At 43.4% G+C, this 17,851-nt stretch overlaps 2 protein-coding genes across 5 annotated transcripts in view; both read right to left on the bottom strand.

Moving 5' to 3' along the window:
* Window positions 1–1,580: 1,580 nt before the first annotated feature.
* LOC116358148 (extensin-1-like) lies at window positions 1,581–4,918 on the bottom strand. The gene is made up of 3 exons (XM_031808367.1): window positions 2,672–4,918; window positions 2,070–2,435; window positions 1,581–1,841 (listed from the first exon to the last, which is right to left on the bottom strand). The coding sequence occupies exons 1-3, from the start codon at window positions 4,029–4,031 to the stop codon at window positions 1,663–1,665; spliced, it is 1,905 nt and encodes a 634-aa protein (XP_031664227.1). The 5' UTR covers window positions 4,032–4,918; the 3' UTR covers window positions 1,581–1,662.
* Window positions 2,641–17,851, bottom strand: part of LOC109883813 (phosphatidylinositol transfer protein alpha isoform-like) — a 56,928-nt gene continuing 41,717 nt past the window's right edge. For all 4 annotated transcript variants that reach the window (XM_031808371.1, XM_031808368.1, XM_031808370.1 and 1 more), the window contains one exon: window positions 2,641–4,994. In XM_031808371.1, coding sequence (XP_031664231.1) covers window positions 4,947–4,994 — 48 coding nt within the window. In that variant the 3' untranslated portion in view covers window positions 2,641–4,946. The remainder of the gene's footprint in view (window positions 4,995–17,851) is intronic.

Raw genomic sequence — 17,851 nt, forward strand, 5'->3', positions numbered from 1 at the left:
GACAGAAAGTTTCTGATTTTTGCAATGTTACGTAGATGGAAAAAAGCTGTCCTTGAAACTGTCTTGATATGTTCTTCAAAAGAGAGATCAGGGTCCAGAGTAACGCCGAGGTCCTTCACAGTTTTATTTGAGACGACTGTACAACCATTAAGATTAATTGTCAGATTCAACAGAAGATATCTTTGTTTCTTGGGACCTAGAACAAGCATCTCTGTTTTGTCCTAGTTTAAAAGTAGAAAGTTTGCAGCCATCCACTTCCTTATGTCTGAAACACATGCTTCTAGCAAGGGCAATTTTGGGGCTTCACCATGTTTCATTGAAATGTACAGCTGTGTGTCATCCGCATAGCAGTGAATGTTAACATTATGTTTTCGAATAACGCCCCCAACAGGTAAAATATATAGTGAAAACAATAGTGGTCCTAAAACGGAACCTTGAGGAACACCGAAATTTACAGTTGATTTGTCAGAGGACAAACCATTCACAGAGACAAACTGATATCTTTCCGACAGATAAGATCTAAACCAGGCCAGAACTTGACCGTGTAGACCAATTTTGGTTTCCAATCTCTCCAAAAGAATGTGGTGATCGATGGTATCAAAAGCAGCAATGTACCAACATCTAGTAGAAAGCCTTCCCAGAAGAGTGGAGGCTGTTATAACAGCAATGTACCAACATCTAGTAGAAAGCCTTCTCAGAAGAGTGGAGGCTGTTATAGCACCAATGTTCCAACATCTAGTGGAAAGCCTTCCTAGAAGAGTGGAGGCTATTATAACAGCAATGTACCAACATCTAGTAGAAAGCCTTCCCAGAAGAGTGGAGGCTGTTATAACAGCAATGTACCAACATCTAGTAGAAAGCCTTCCCAGAAGAGTGGAGGCTGTTATAGCACCAATGTTCCAACATCTAGTGGAAAGCCTTCCTAGAAGAGTGGAGGCTATTATAACAGCAATGTACCAACATCTAGTAGAAAGCCTTCCCAGAAGAGTGGAGGCTGTTATAACAGCAATGTACCAACATCTAGTAGAAAGCCTTCCCAGAAGAGTGGAGGCTGTTATAGCACCAATGTTCCAACATCTAGTGGAAAGCCTTCCCAGAAGAGTGGAGGCTGTTATAGCACCAATGTTCCAACATCTATTGGAAAGCCTTTCTAGAAGAGTGAAGGCTGTTATAACAGGAATGTACCAACATCTAGTAGAAAGCCTTCCCAGAAGAGTGGAGGCTGTTATAGCAGCAATGTTCCAACATCTAGTGGAAAGCCTTCCCAGAAGAGTGGAGGCTGTTATAGCTGCAAAGGGGGGACAAACTCCATATTAATGCCCATGAGTTTGGAATGAGATGTTCGATGAGCAGGTATCCACATACTTTTGGTCATGTAGTTTATCTGTGTGTGTTCATCTACATTAATTAATATTATATATACACAATATCAGCACATACAGAACATCACACAGAAGACCCCGATATTTTTATTTTTATTTTTTATTTTACCTTTATTTTACCAGGCAAGTCAGTTAAGAACACATTCTTATTTTCAATGACGGCCTGGGAACAGTGGGTTAACTGCCTGTTCAGGGGCAGAACGACAGATTTGTACCTTGTCAGCTCGGGGGTTTGAACTCGCAACCTTCCGGTTACTAGTCCAACGCTCTGACCACAAGGCTACGCTGCCGCCCCATCATGGAGACGCTCAATGGACCGAGAGATGGAGGGAGGGATGTATGGAATGATGGCAGTATGGAGGGATGGACAGAATGATGGCAGTATGGAGGGATGGACAGAATGATGGCAGTATGGAGGGAGGGATGTATGGAATGATGGCAGTATGGAGGGATGGACAGAATGATGGCAGTATGGAGGGATGGACAGAATGATGGCAGTATGGAGGGATGGACAGAATGATGGCAGTATGGTGGGATGGACAGATGGAGGGAGGGATGTATGGAATGATGGCAGTATGGTGGGATGGACAGATGGAGGGAGGGATGTATGGAATGATGGCAGTATGGAGGGATGGACAGATGGAGGGAGGGATGTATGGAATGATGGCAGTATGGAAGGATGGACAGAATGATGGCAGTATGGAGGGATGGACAGAATGATGGCAGTATGGTGGGATGGACAGATGGAGGGAGGGATGTATGGAATGATGGCAGTATGGTGGGATGGACAGATGGAGGGAGGGATGTATGGAATGATGGCAGTATGGTGGGATGGACAGATGGAGGGAGGGATGTATGGAATGATGGCAGTATGGAGGGATGGACAGATGGAGGGAGGGATGTATGGAATGATGGCAGTATGGAGGGATGTATGGAATGATGGCAGTATGGTGGGATGGACAGAATGATGGCAGTATGGTGGGATGGACAGAATGATGGCAGTATGGTCGGATGGACAGATGGAGGGAGGGGTGTATGGAATGATGGCAGTATGTTGGGATGGACAGATGAAGGGAGGGGTGTATGGAATGATGGCAGTATGGTGTGATGAACAGAATGATGGCAGTATGGTGGGATGGACAAATGGAGGGAGGGGTGTATGGAATGATGGCAGTATGGTGGGATGGACAGAATGATGGGTGTATGGTGGGATGGACAGAATGATGGCAGTATGGTGGGATGGACAGAATGATGGCAGTATGGTGGGATGGACAGAATGATGGCAGTATGGTGGGATGGACAGAATGATGGCAGTATGGTGGGATGGACAAATGGAGGGAGGGGTGTATGGAATGATGGCAGTATGGTGGGATGGACAGAATGATGGCAGTATGGTGGGATGGACAAATGGAGGGAGGGGTGTATGGAATGATGGCAGTATGGTGGGATGGACAGAATGATGGCAGTATGGTGGGGTGGACAGAATGATGGCAGTATGGTGGGATGGACAGATGGAGGGAGGGGTGTATGGAATGATGGCAGTATGTTGGGATGGACAGATGAAGGGAGGGGTGTATGGAATGATGGCAGTATGGTGTGATGAACAGAATGATGGCAGTATGGTGGGATGGACAAATGGAGGGAGGGGTGTATGGAATGATGGCAGTATGGTGGGATGGACAGAATGATGGGTGTATGGTGGGATGGACAGAATGATGGCAGTATGGTGGGATGGACAGAATGATGGCAGTATGGTGGGATGGACAAATGGAGGGAGGGGTGTATGAAATGATGGCAGTATGGTGGGATGGACAGAATGATGGCAGTATGGTGGGATGGACAGAATGATGGCAGTATGGTGGGATGGACAGAATGATGGCAGTATGGTGGGATGGACAAATGGAGGGAGGGGTGTATGGAATGATGGCAGTATGGTGGGATGGACAGAATGATGGCAGTATGGTGGGATGGACAAATGGAGGGAGGGGTGTATGGAATGATGGCAGTATGGTGGGATGGACAGAATGATGGCAGTATGGTGGGGTGGACAGAATGATGGCAGTATGGTGGGATGGACAGAATGATGGCAGTATGGTGGGATGGACAGAATGATGGCACTATGGTGGGATGGACAGAATGATGGCAGTATGGTGGGATGGACAGAATGATGGCAGTATGGTGGGATGGACAGAATGATGGCAGTATGGTGGGATGGACAAATGGAGGGAGGGGTGTATGGAATGATGGCAGTATGGTGGGATGGACAGAATGATGGCAGTATGGTGGGATGGACAAATGGAGGGAGGGGTGTATGGAATGATGGCAGTATGGTGGGATGGACAGAATGATGGCAGTATGGTGGGGTGGACAGAATGATGGCAGTATGGTGGGATGGACAGAATGATGGCAGTATGGTGGGATGGACAGAATGATGGCACTATGGTGGGATGGACAGAATGATGGCAGTATGGTGGGATGGACAGAATGATGGCAGTATGGTGGGATGGACAGATGGAGGGAGGAGAGTTTGAGGCTTCCATTCCATGAGAAAGGTAGAATATTGTTTGTACTGAAGGAAGGGAAGGATACAGAGAAAGAGGAGGAAGAGAATGAAGAGGAGGAGGAGAGAGGGCAGGAAGTCACAGGCATGCGTAGGACAGATCCTTAAAAACAGACCAACCCACACACACACAAACACTCCTCCCCTTCCTCATCACCCGTCTCCCTCTAAACACTAGTACTATAATACAGACAGCTACACCAAACACACACCTCTACAGAAACCTAACCTAGCCTGGCTTGTGAAGATCTTCAATAACAGGATGAGGGAGATGAGATGGAAAGAAAGATCGAGAGAGAAAGAGAGAAAGAAAGAGAAAAAGAGAAAAAAATTGAAATGATTCCCTTCCCCCCCAATTGTAACCTTAACCATTAGTGGGGAAACCTGTCCCTAGCTCAGCATCTAGGGGGCAACTTCACCATCCACCCACTGCATGGCATGTAGGCAAAGTTTATCCCTTTTTCAACTGTTCTATTGGCCATGAGGTGTAAGCTCCGCCTACCCAGCTCTGAATTACATCAGGTACCTGTTGTTAATGGAGGTGGTTGATATGAAGGAGAGAGGCAATACAAACAACGTGATTGGATGGTGTAGAGGAGGAGGTCTGGTTAACAACCTATCAGAAGACAGGATGACCAATAGAAAATAAATTAGCAATCAAATAAAAACAACAGTCACAGAGAAAGAAACAACAGCTTGGTCCTGAAAGAAACGGGCAACTTTTACTGCAGACAAACTGAAGCTTTAAAAACCCTGTTAATATTATAACACATCTCCTGGTCGCTGTGTCTGTCTGGAGCTCAGAGGACTGACCGGGTTAAGATAGAGTGGAGTGGATCAGTCCACTCTAGACTAAAGAGAGGGGTGGTCCATATCCTTACTGTAAAGCCAGATAATGATTGGTTCCATAAGGGAACTACCAGCAGTGTAGGTTAGAGGCATCCAGCAGAGGAGAGGAGTATACCAGCGTAACAGCAGCAGGGTCAGTCCAGTCTCCAGTCTCATCAGTCCTCCAGAGCCACCATGCCTTTCACTGGATCCTTCACCCTCATCTAGAGAGAGACGGGGAGATGAGGGGGAGGGGGGGTGGAGAGAGGAGAGGGAGGAGAGGTTATGTCACACACACACAAAGACCTGAATGACCCTGCTTGCGCTTTGTGTCTTTTGTGTGTGTTAAACTCGTTCTCAGACACTTGGTCACGTATCATTACTATTCAGATGGTTACATACTATTCAGATGGTTACATATCATTCTTATTCAGATGGTTACATATTATTACTATTCAGATGGTTACATACTATTCAGATGGTTACATATCATTCTTATTCAGATGGTTACATATGATTATTATTATTATTCAGATGGTTACATATGATTATTATTACTATTCAGATGGTTATATATTACTGTTATTACTATTCAGATGGTTATATATTATTATTACTATTCAGATGGTTATATATTACTGTTATTACTATTCAGATGGTTATATATTATTATTACTATTCAGATGGTTATATATTACTGTTATTACTATTCAGATGGTTATATATTATTATTACTATTCAGATGGTTACATACTATTCAGATGGTTACATATCATTCTTATTCAGATGGTTACATATGATTATTATTCAGATGGTTACATACTATTCAGATGGTTACATATCATTCTTATTCAGATGGTTACATATCATTATTATTCAGATGGTTACATACTATTCAGATGGTTACATATCATTATTATTCAGATGGTTACATACTATTCAGATGGTTATATATTATTATTACTATTCAGATGGTTATATATTATTATCATTATTACTATTCAGATGGTTATATATTATTATTATCATTACTATTCAGATGGGAGATGGTAACAGTATTATCATTACTATTATTATCATTACTATTCAGATGGGAGATGGTAACAGTATTATCATTACTATTATTATCATTACTATTCAGATGGGAGATGGTAACAGTATTATCATTACTATTATTATCATTACTATTCAGATGGGAGATGGTAACAGTATTATCATTACTATTATTATCATTACTATTCAGATGGGAGATGGTAACATATTATTTAGTTTTTCTTCAACCTTTAATTAACTAGGCAAGTCAGTTAAGAACAAATTCGTATTTACAATGAGGGCCAAAAGGAAAAAGGCCTCCTCTGGGGACGGGGGATAAAAATAAAATAGTAGTAGGACAAAACACACATCACGACAAAAGAGACCACAACACTACATAAAGAGACCACAACACTACATAAAGAGACCACAACACTACATAAAGAGACCACAACACTACATAAAGAGACCACAACACTACATAAAGAAAGACCTGAGACAACAACATAACCTGGCAGCACCACAACACTACATAAAGAAAGACCTGAGACAACAACATAACCTGGCAGCACCACAACACTACATAAAGAAAGACCTGAGACAACAACATAACCTGGCAGCAACACAACACTACATAAAGAAAGACCTGAGACGTAACCTGGCAGCACCACAACACTACATAAAGAAAGACCTGAGACAACAACATAACCTGGCAGCAACACAACACTACATAAAGAAAGACCTGAGACGTAACCTGGCAGCACCACAACACTACATCAAGAAAGACCTGAGACGTAACCTGGCAGCAACACAACACTACATAAAGAAAGACCTGAGACAACAACATAACCTGGCAGCAACACAACACTACATAAAGAAAGACCTGAGACAACAACATAACCTGGCAGCAACACAACACTACATAAAGAAAGACCTGAGACAACAACATAGCATGGCAGCAACACATGACTACATAAAGAAAGACCTGAGACAACAACATAACCTGGCAGCAACACAACACTACATAAAGAAAGACCTGAGACAACAACATAACCTGGCAGCAACACAACACTACATAAAGAAAGACCTGAGACAACAACATAGCATGGCAGCAACACAACACTACATAAAGAAAGACCTGAGACGTAACCTGGCAGCACCACAACACTACATAAAGAAAGACCTGAGACAACAACATAACCTGGCAGCAACACAACACTACATAAAGAAAGACCTGAGACGTAACCTGGCAGCACCACAACACTACATAAAGAAAGACCTGAGACGTAACCTGGCAGCACCACAACACTACATAAAGAGAGACCTGAGACGTAACCTGGCAGCAACACAACACTACATAAAGAGAGACCTGAGACGTAACCTGGCAGCAACACAACACTACATAAAGAGAGACCTGAGACGTAACCTGGCAGCAACACAACACTACATAAAGAAAGACCTGAGACGTAACCTGGCAGCAACACAACACTACATAAAGAAAGACCTGAGACGTAACCTGGCAGCAACACAACACTACATAAAGAGAGACCTGAGACAACAACATAGCATGGCAGCAACACAACACTACATAAAGAAAGACCTGAGACGACAACGTAACCTGGCAGCAACACAACACTACATAAAGAGAGACCTGAGACAACAACATAGCATGGCAGCAACACAACACTACATAAAGAAAGACCTGAGACAACAACGTAACCTGGCAGCAACACAACACTACATAAAGAAAGACCTGAGACAACAACATAACCTGGCAGCAACACAACACTACATAAAGAAAGACCTGAGACAACAACATAACCTGGCAGCAACACAACACTACATAAAGAAAGACCTGAGACGACAACATAACCTGGCAGCAACACAACACTACATAAAGAAAGACCTGAGACGTAACCTGGCAGCAACACAACACTACATAAAGAAAGACCTGAGACGTAACCTGGCAGCAACACAACACTACATAAAGAAAGACCTGAGACAACAACGTAACCTGGCAGCAACATATGACAATAACATAGCAGCAACACAACAACAACATGATAGCAACACAAACATTACAACAACAACATGATAGCAACACAAACATTACAACACAGCATGGCGTAGCAACACAACACGGTAGCAACACAACATGGCAACAACACAACATGACAACAACAACATGATAGCAACACAAACATTACAACACAGCATGGCGTAGCAACACAACACGCTAGCAACACAACATGGCAACAACACAACATGACAACAACAACATGATAGCAACACAAACATTACAACACAGCATGGCGTAGCAACACAACACGCTAGCAACACAACATGGCAACAACACAACGTGACAACAACAACATGATAGCAACACAAACATTACAACACAGCATGGCGTAGCAACACAACACGGTAGCAACACAACATGGCAACAACACAACATGACAACAACAACATGATAGCAACACAAACATTACAACACAGCATGGCGTAGCAACACAACACGCTAGCAACACAACATGGCAACAACACAACATGACAACAACAACATGATAGCAACACAAACATTACAACACAGCATGGCGTAGCAACACAACACGCTAGCAACACAAAACATGGTACAAACATTACTGGGTACAGACAACAGCACAAATGGCAAGAAGGTAGAGACAATACATCACGCAAAGCAGCCACAACAATGATGAGATTGAGATAAAACTGTCCAGTTTGAGTGTTTATTGCAGCTCGTTCCAGTCGCTAGCTGCAGTGAACTGAAAAGAGGAGCGACCCAGGGATGTGTGTGTTTTGGGGACCTTTAACAGAATGTGACTTGCAGAAGGGTGTTGTATGTGGAGGATGAGGGCTGCAGTAGATATCTCAGATAGGGGGGAGTGAGGCTAAGATGGTTTTATAAATATGCATCAACCTTGCGTCGGATATACAAAGATGACCAGTTTACAGAGGAGTGCAGTGATGTGTCCTATAAAGAGCATTGGTGGCAAATCTGATGGCAGAATGGTAAAGAACATCTAGCCGTTTAAGAGTACCCTTACCTGCCAATCTATAAATTACGTCTCCATAATCTAGCATGGTAGGATGGTCATCTGAATCAGGGTTAGTTTGGCAGCTGTGGTGAAAGAGGAGCGATTACGATAGAGGAAACCAAGTCTAGATTGAACTTTAGCCTGCAGCGTTGATATGTGCTGAGAGAAGGACAGTGTACCGTCTAGCCATACTCTCAAGAACAGCTCAACTAAAAGTTTTGTGATTATGCTGCAAGATTTAATTTGTGGTTTAGTACAGTACCCTGCTTCACTGCTTCATTGCTCCAGACCACCACAAGGGGGAGGTAGAGCACTGATTATGCGTTTGGGTCTGAAGGCTCTACTGTGTTTCTAACTGACAATGAATGGACGACATAAACCAAATAGAAACGGATAATTGTTCACGACTTCAAAATGTAATTTAAATGAACTGAATGATGAGAATGAAGAAGGTGGTTGAATTTAGAACAATAGTGTAAGAATTGCTATTCCTCTGTTCTGCACGCGTAGACCCTGAAAAATACACTTCTTTTATTGTTTCTAATCGTCAGTATTACTTACTAGAAACTAAAATGTTCAATTACATTTCATGATATTCTTAAAATATACAGTTGAAGTCGGAGGTTTACATACACTTAGGTTGGAGTCAAACTATAGTTTTGGCAAGTAATTTTTCCAACAATTGTTTACAGACAGGTTATTTCACAGACAGATAATTCACTGTATCACAATTCTAGTGGATCGGAAGTTTACATACACTTGTATTCAAGATTCTAAATGGCCTGGCTCCCCCTCCACTATCAGATTTGATGGCCTGTTGTCTGTAGCTTGTGAGTTGTGGAAACACTTTGTTGCTTATGAATTTTGTCTTGCTGCTTTATGTTCTATGTTGCTCTGTCTGTATGCTATGTTTTGCTTGTCCGATGTTGCTATTGTCTATATTGTAATTGTTTTTAATAACCTGCCCAGGGACTGCGGTTGAAAATTAGCCAGCTGGCTAAAACCGGCACTTTTACTGAAACGTTGATTAATGTGCACTGTCCCTGTAAAAAATAAAATAAACTCAAACTCAAACTAAGTTGGCTGTGCCTTTAAAAAGCTTGAAAAATTCCAGAAAATTATTTCATGGCTTTAGAAGCTTCTGATAGTCTAATTGACATAATTTGAGTCAATTGGAAGTGTACTTGTGGATGTATTTCAAGGCCGACCTTCAAACTCAGTGCCTCTTTGCTTGACATCATGGGAAAATCAAAAGAAATCAGCCAATACCTTTCAGCCAATTTCCAAATGCCTGAAGGTACCACGTTCATCTGTACAAACAATAGTACGCAAGTATAAACACCATGGGCCCACGCAGCCATCATACAGCTCAGGAAGGAGATGCGTTCTGTCTCCTAGAGATGAACGTACTTTGGTGCAAAAAGCGCAAATCAATCCCAGAACAACAGCAAAGGACCTTGTGAAGATGCTAGTGTTGTTAAGAAGGCATTGCATCACTTCATAATAGACAGACTTATCCACATCTTAGCTACTACTACTTTGGGGCGGCAGGGTAGCCTAGTGGTTAGAGCGTTGGACTAGTAACCTAAATCCCCGAGCTGACAAGGTAAAAATCTGTCGTTCTGCCCCTGAACAGGCAGTTAACTTCTTAAGGTATAGGGGGCAGCATTTTCACTTTTGGATAAATAGCGTGTCCAATTTCAACTTCCTGCTACTCATGCCAAGAATATAAGATATGCATATTATTAGTAGATTGTGATAGAAAACACTCTGAAGTTTCTAAAACTGTTTGAATCATGTCTGTGAGTATAACAGAACCTATGTAGCAGGCAAAACCCCGAGGACTAACCGTTCAGATTTTTTTTTTTGAGGTCTCTGTCTGTTCAGTGAGTTCTCATTGGCAAACGATATTTCTTAGGTACTTGTTTTCAGTTCCTACCGCTTCCACTGGATGTCACCAGTCTTTGGAATTTGGTTGAGGTTACTCATTTGTGCAATGAAGAAGTACGGCCATCTAGGAATTGCGTAACACTGTTGAGAGTTGCACAAGACTTGAAAAGTAGCTTGCTTGGTTGTCTTCCTGTATTGAACACAGATAGACCCATCTTCAATTTGATCGTTTATTAACGTTTAAAAATACCTAAAGTTGTATTACAAAAGTAGTTTGAAATATTTTGGCAAAGTTTATAGGCAACTTTTGAAATATTTTGTAGTGACGTTGCACATTTTGGAAGCTGTTTTTTTCTGGATCAAACGCGCCAAATAAATTGACATTTTGGATATATATGGACGGAATTAATCGAACAAAAGGACCAATTGTGATGTTTATGGGACATATTGGAGTGCCAACAAAAGAAGCTCGTCAAAGGCATGTATATATTTTATTTCTGCGTTTTGTGTAGCGCCTGCAGGGTTGAAATATGCTACCCTCTTTGTTTACTGTTGTGCTATCATCAGAAAATAGATTCTTATGCTTTCACCGAAAAGCCTTTTTAACATCTGACATGTTGTCTGGATTCACAAAGAGTGCAGCTTTAATTGAGTATCTTACATGTGTGATTTAATGAAAGTTAGATTTTTATATAAATTTATTTGAATTTGCCGTGCTGCATTTTCCCTGGTTTTTGGCAGAGTGGGACGCAAGCGTCCCCTATACCATAAGAAGTTAAACAGCCATCACTAGCACATCCTAGAGAGGTTACCATAAGAAGTTAACCCACTGTTCCTAGGCCGTCATTGAAAATAAGAATTTGTTCTTAACTGAGTTGGCTAGTTAAATAAAGGTACAAATAACATACTGCATCAATATGTTTTGACCATGACAGTTAGAATCGTGACTAGAACCAAACAAATTTCATCATCCAGTGCTAGCCTCTCTACACTGGCTTCCTGTTAAGGCAAGGGCTGATTTCAAGGTTTTACTGCTAACCTACAAAGCATTACATGGGCTTGCTCACACCTGTCTTTCTGATTTGGTCCTGCCGTACATACCTACATATAAGTTATTGTCATAAGACACAGGCCTCCTTATTGTCCCTAGAATTTCTAAGCAAACAGCTGGAGGCAGAGCTTTCTCCTACAGAGCTCCATTTTTATGGAATGGTCTGCCTATCGAAGTGAGAGAGACTCAGACTCGGTCTCGACCTTTAAGTCTTTATTGAAGACTCATCTCTTCAGTGGGTCATATGATTGAGTGTAGTCTGGCCAGGAGTGTGAAAGTGAACGGAAAGGCACTGGAGCAACGAAACGCCTTTGCTGTCTCTGCTTGGCCGGTTCCCCTCTCTCCACTGGGATTCTCTGCCTCTAACTCTATTACAGGGGCTGAGTCACTGGATTACTGGTGCTCTTCCATGCCGTCCCTAGGAGGGGTGCGTCACTTGAGTGGGTTGAGTCACTGACGTGATCTTCCTGTCCGGGTTGGCACCCCCCCTTGGGATGTGCCGTGGCGGAGATCTTTGTGGGCTATACTCGGCCTTGTCTCAGGATGGTAAGTTGGTGGTTGAAGATATCCCTCTAGTGGTGTGGGGGCTGTGCTTTGGCAAAGTGGGTGGGGTTATATCCTGCCTGTTTGGCCCTGTCCGGAGCTATCGTCGGACGGGGCCACAGTGTCTCCTGACAGTGTCTTCTGCCTGTGGCTATGGAACCCAGACCTGTTCACCGGATGTGCTACCTGTCCCAGACCTAATGTTTTCAACTCTCTAGAGACAGCAGGAGCGGTAGAGATACTCTCAATGATCGGCTATGATATGCCAACTGACATTTACTCCTGAGGTGCTGACATGTTGCACCCTCTACAACCACTGTGATTATTATTATACGACCATGCTGGTCATCTATGTACATTTGAACATTTTGGCCATGTTCTGTTATAATCTCCACCTGGCACAGCCAGAAGAGACTGGCCACCCCACATAGCCTGGTTCCTCTCTAGGTTTCTTCCTAGGTTCTGGCCTTTCTAGGGAGTTTTTCCTAGCCACCGTGCTTCTACACCTGCATTGCTTGCTGTTTGGGGTTTTAGGCTGGGTTTCTGTACAGCACTTTGTGACATCAGCTGATGTAAGAAGGGCTTTATAAATATATGTGATTGATTGATTGACAGTTTACAATCTAGGGTTACTCCAAGCAGTTTAGTCATCTCAACTTGCTTAATTTCCACATGATTTATTACAAGATTTAATTGAGTTTAGGGTTTAGTGAATGTTTTGTACAAATACAATGCTTTTAGTTATATTTAGACTAACTTATTCCTTACCACCCACTCTGAAACTAACTGCAGCTCTTTGTTGAGTGTTGTAGTCATTTCAGTCACTGTAGTAGCTGACATGTATAGTGTTGAGTCATCCGCATACATCATCCGCAAACTTCCGCCTCGCTTCGCGTTCCTAGGAAACTATGCAGTTTTTTGTTTTTTTACATGTTATTTCTTACATTAGTACCCCAGGTCATCTTAGGTTTCATTACATACAGTCGAGAAGAACTACTGAATATAAGATCAGCGTCAACTCACCATCAGTACGACCAAGAATATGTTTTTCGCGACGCGGATCCTGTGTTCTGCCTTACAAACAGGACAACGGAGTGGATTCCATGCAGCGACCCAAAAAAACGACTCCGAAAAAGAGGGAAATGAGGCGGTCTTCTGGTCAGACTCCGGAGACGGGCACACCGTGCACCACTCCCTAGCATTCTTCTTGCCAATGTCCAGTCTCTTGACAACAAGGTTGATGAAATCCGAGCAAGGGTAGCATTCCAGAGGGACATCAGAGACTGCAACGTTCTTTGCTTCACGGAAACATGGCTCACTGGAGAGACGCTATCCGAGGCGGTGCAGCCAACGGGTTTCTCCACGCATCGCGCCTACAGAAACAAACATCTTTCTGGTAAGAAGAGGGGCGGGGGCGTATGCCTTATGGCTAAAGTGACATGGTGTGATGAAAGAAACATACAGGAACTCAAATCCTTCTGTTCACCTGATTTAGAATTCCTCACAATCAAATGTAGACCGCATTATCTAACAATAGAATTCTCTTTGATTATTATCACAGCCGTATATATCCCCCCCAAGCAGACACATCGATGGCTCTGAACGAACTTTATTTAACTCTCTGCAAACTGGAAACGATTTATCCGGAGGCTGCATTCATTGTAGCTGGGGATTTTAACAAGGCTAATCTGAAAACAAGACTCCCTAAATTTTATCAGCATATCGATTGCGCAACCAGGGGTGGAAAGACCTTGGATCATTGTTACTCTAACTTCCGCGACGCATATAAGGCCCTGCCCCGCCCCCCTTTCGGAAAAGCTGACCACGACTCCATTTTGTTGATCCCTGCCTACAGACAGAAACTAAAACAAGAGGCTCCCACGCTGAGGTCTGTCCAACGCTGGTCCGACCAAGCTGACTCCACACTCCAAGACTGCTTCCATCACGTGGACTGGGACATGTTTCGTATTGCGTCAGATAACAATATTGACGAATACGCTGATTCGGTGTGCGAGTTCATTAGAACGTGCGTTGAAGATGTTTAAAACATTCCCTAACCAGAAACCGTGGATTGATGGCAGCAGTCGTGTGGAACTGAAAGCGCAAACCACTGCTTTTAATCAGGGCAAGGTGTCTGGTAACATGACTGAATACAAACAGTGCAGCTATTCCCTCCGCAAGGCTATCAAACAAGCTAAGCGTCAGTACAGAGACAAAGTAGAATCTCAATTCAACGGCTCAGACACAAGAGGCATGTGGCAGGGTCTACAGTCAATCACGGACTACAGGAAGAAATCCAGCCCAGTCACGGACCAGGATGTCTTGCTCCCAGGCAGACTAAATAACTTTTTTGCCCGCTTTGAGGACAATACAGTGCCACTGACACGGCCTGCAACGAAAACATGCGGTCTCTCCTTCACTGCAGCCGAGGTGAGTAAGACATTTAAACGTGTTAACCCTCGCAAGGCTGCAGGCCCAGACGGCATCCCCAGCCGTGCCCTCAGAGCATGCGCAGACCAGCTGGCCGGTGTGTTTACGGACATATTCAATCAATCCCTATACCAGTCTGCTGTTCCCACATGCTTCAAGAGGGCCACCATTGTTCCTGTTCCCAAGAAAGCTAAGGTAACTGAGCTAAACGACTACCGCCCCGTAGCACTCACATCCGTCATCATGAAGTGCTTTGAGAGACTAGTCAAGGACCATATAACCTCCACCCTACCTGACACCCTAGACCCACTCCAATTTGCTTACCGCCCAAATAGGTCCACAGACGATGCAATCTCAACCACACTGCACACTGCCCTAACCCATCTGGACAAGAGGAATACCTATGTGAGAATGCTGTTCATCGACTACAGCTCGGCATTCAACACCATAGTACCCTCCAAGCTCGTCATCAAGCTCGAGACCCTGGGTCTCGACCCCGCCCTGTGCAACTGGGTACTGGACTTCCTGACGGGCCTCCCCCAGGTGGTGAGGGTAGGCAACAACATCTCCTCCCCGCTGATGCTCAACACTGGGGCCCCACAAGGGTGCGTTCTGAGCCCTCTCCTGTACTCCCTGTTCACCCACGACTGCGTGGCCACGCACGCCTCCAACTCAATCATCAAGTTTGCGGACGACACAACAGTGGTAGGCTTGATTACCAACAATGACGAGACGGCCTACAGGGAGGAGGTGAGGGCCCTCGGAGTGTGGTGTCAGGAAAATAACCTCACACTCAACGTCAACAAAACTAAGGAGATGATTGTGGACTTCAGGAAACAGCAGAGGGAACACCCCCCTATCCACATCGATGGAACAGTAGTGGAGAGGGTAGCAAGTTTTAAGTTCCTCGGCATACACATCACAGACAAACTGAATTGGTCCACTCACACAGACAGCATTGTGAAGAAGGTGCAGCAGCGCCTCTTCAACCTCAGGAGGCTGAAGAAATTCGGCTTGTCACCAAAAGCACTCACAAACTTCTACAGATGCACAATCGAGAGCATCCTGGCGGGCTGTATCACCGCCTGGTACGGCAACTGCTCCGCCCTCAACCGTAAGGCTCTCCAGAGGGTAGTGAGGTCTGCACAACGCATCACCGAGGGCAAACTACCTGCCCTCCAGGACACCTACACCACCCGATGTTACAGGAAGGCCATAAAGATCATCAAGGACATCAACCACCCGAGCCACTGCCTGTTCACCCCGCTATCATCCAGAAGGCGAGGTCAGTACAGGTGCATCAAAGCTGGGACCGAGAGACTGAAAAACAGCTTCTATCTCAAGGCCATCAGACTGTTAAACAGCCACCACTAACATTGAGTGGCTGCTGCCAACACAATGACAATGACACTGACTCAACTCCAGCCACTTTAATAATGGGAATTGATGGGAAATTATGTAAATATATCACTAGCCACTTTAAACAATGCTACCTTATATAATGTTACTTACCCTACATTATTCATCTCATATGCATACGTATATACTGTACGCTATATCATCGACTGCATCCTTATGTAATACATGTATCACTAGCCACTTTAACTATGCCACTTTGTTTACATACTCATCTCATATGTATATACTGTACTCGATATCATCTACTGTATCTTGCCTATGCTGCTCTGTACCATCACTCATTCATATATCCTTATGTACATATTCTTTATCCCCTTACACTGTGTATAAGACAGTAGTTTTGGAATTGTTAGTTAGATTACTTGTTGGTTATTACTGCATTGTCGGAACTAGAAGCACAAGCATTTCGCTACACTCGCATTAACATCTGCTAACCATGTGTATGTGACCATTAACATCTGCTAACCTTGTGTATGTGACCATTAACATCTGCTAACCATGTGTATGTGACCATTAACATCTGCTAACCATGTGTATGTGACCATTAACATCTGCTAACCATGTGTATGTGACCATTAACATCTGCTAACCATGTGTATGTGACCATTAACATCTGCTAACCATGTGTATGTGACCATTAACATCTGCTAACCATGTGTATGTGACCATTAACATCTGCTAACCATGTGTATGTGACCAATAACATCTGCTAACCATGTGTATGTGACCAATAACATCTGCTAACCATGTGTATGTGACCATTAACATCTGCTAACCATGTGTATGTGACCATTAACATCTGCTAACCATGTGTATGTGACAAATAACATCTGCTAACCATGTGTATGTGACCATTAACATCTGCTAACCATGTGTATGTGACCATTAACATCTGCTAACCATGTGTATGTGACCATTAACATCTGCTAACCATGTGTATGTGACCATTAACATCTGCTAACCATGTGTATGTGACCATTAACATCTGCTAACCATGTGTATGTGACCATTAACATCTGCTAACCATGTGTATGTGACCATTAACATCTGCTAACCATGTGTATGTGACCATTAACATCTGCTAACCATGTGTATGTGACCATTAACATCTGCTAACCATGTGTATGTGACCATTAACATCTGCTAACCATGTGTATGTGACCATTAACATCTGCTAACCATGTGTATGTGACCATTAACATCTGCTAACCATGTGTATGTGACCATTAAAACATATGGTGGTCCAAGGTGGCATAGCAGTTCAGACGTCTTTTGTCCTCGTCTTGTCGTGTCCTGTATATATATATATTTACAACTTTTTCACATACATTTTATTTTTATTTTCCATCAACTCATCTTCAAAACACTCTCCTGCAACCCGCCTCACCAATGTATATTTATAAAAAAGTATTATTTACCTCAGATCTGTAATCCTCCAAGAAGCTAGCCAGAAACTCCAAGAAGCTAGCCTGAAACTAGCCAGAAGCTAATCCAGAAGCTAGTTCAGAAGCTAGTTAGCTCCTTTACTGGCAAATCGTTAGTATTCAGCTAACCACGGTTTGTGGTCATCAGCTATCCTTTAGCTCGAAAATCTATCGCCAGTTCTGTACGGCGCAGCGCGGCTCGGAACGGAACATACCGGACCAATTTTTCTCTCCAT

This window comes from Oncorhynchus kisutch, linkage group LG28, assembly GCF_002021735.2.
Source record: "Oncorhynchus kisutch isolate 150728-3 linkage group LG28, Okis_V2, whole genome shotgun sequence".
NCBI lineage: Eukaryota > Metazoa > Chordata > Actinopteri > Salmoniformes > Salmonidae > Oncorhynchus > Oncorhynchus kisutch.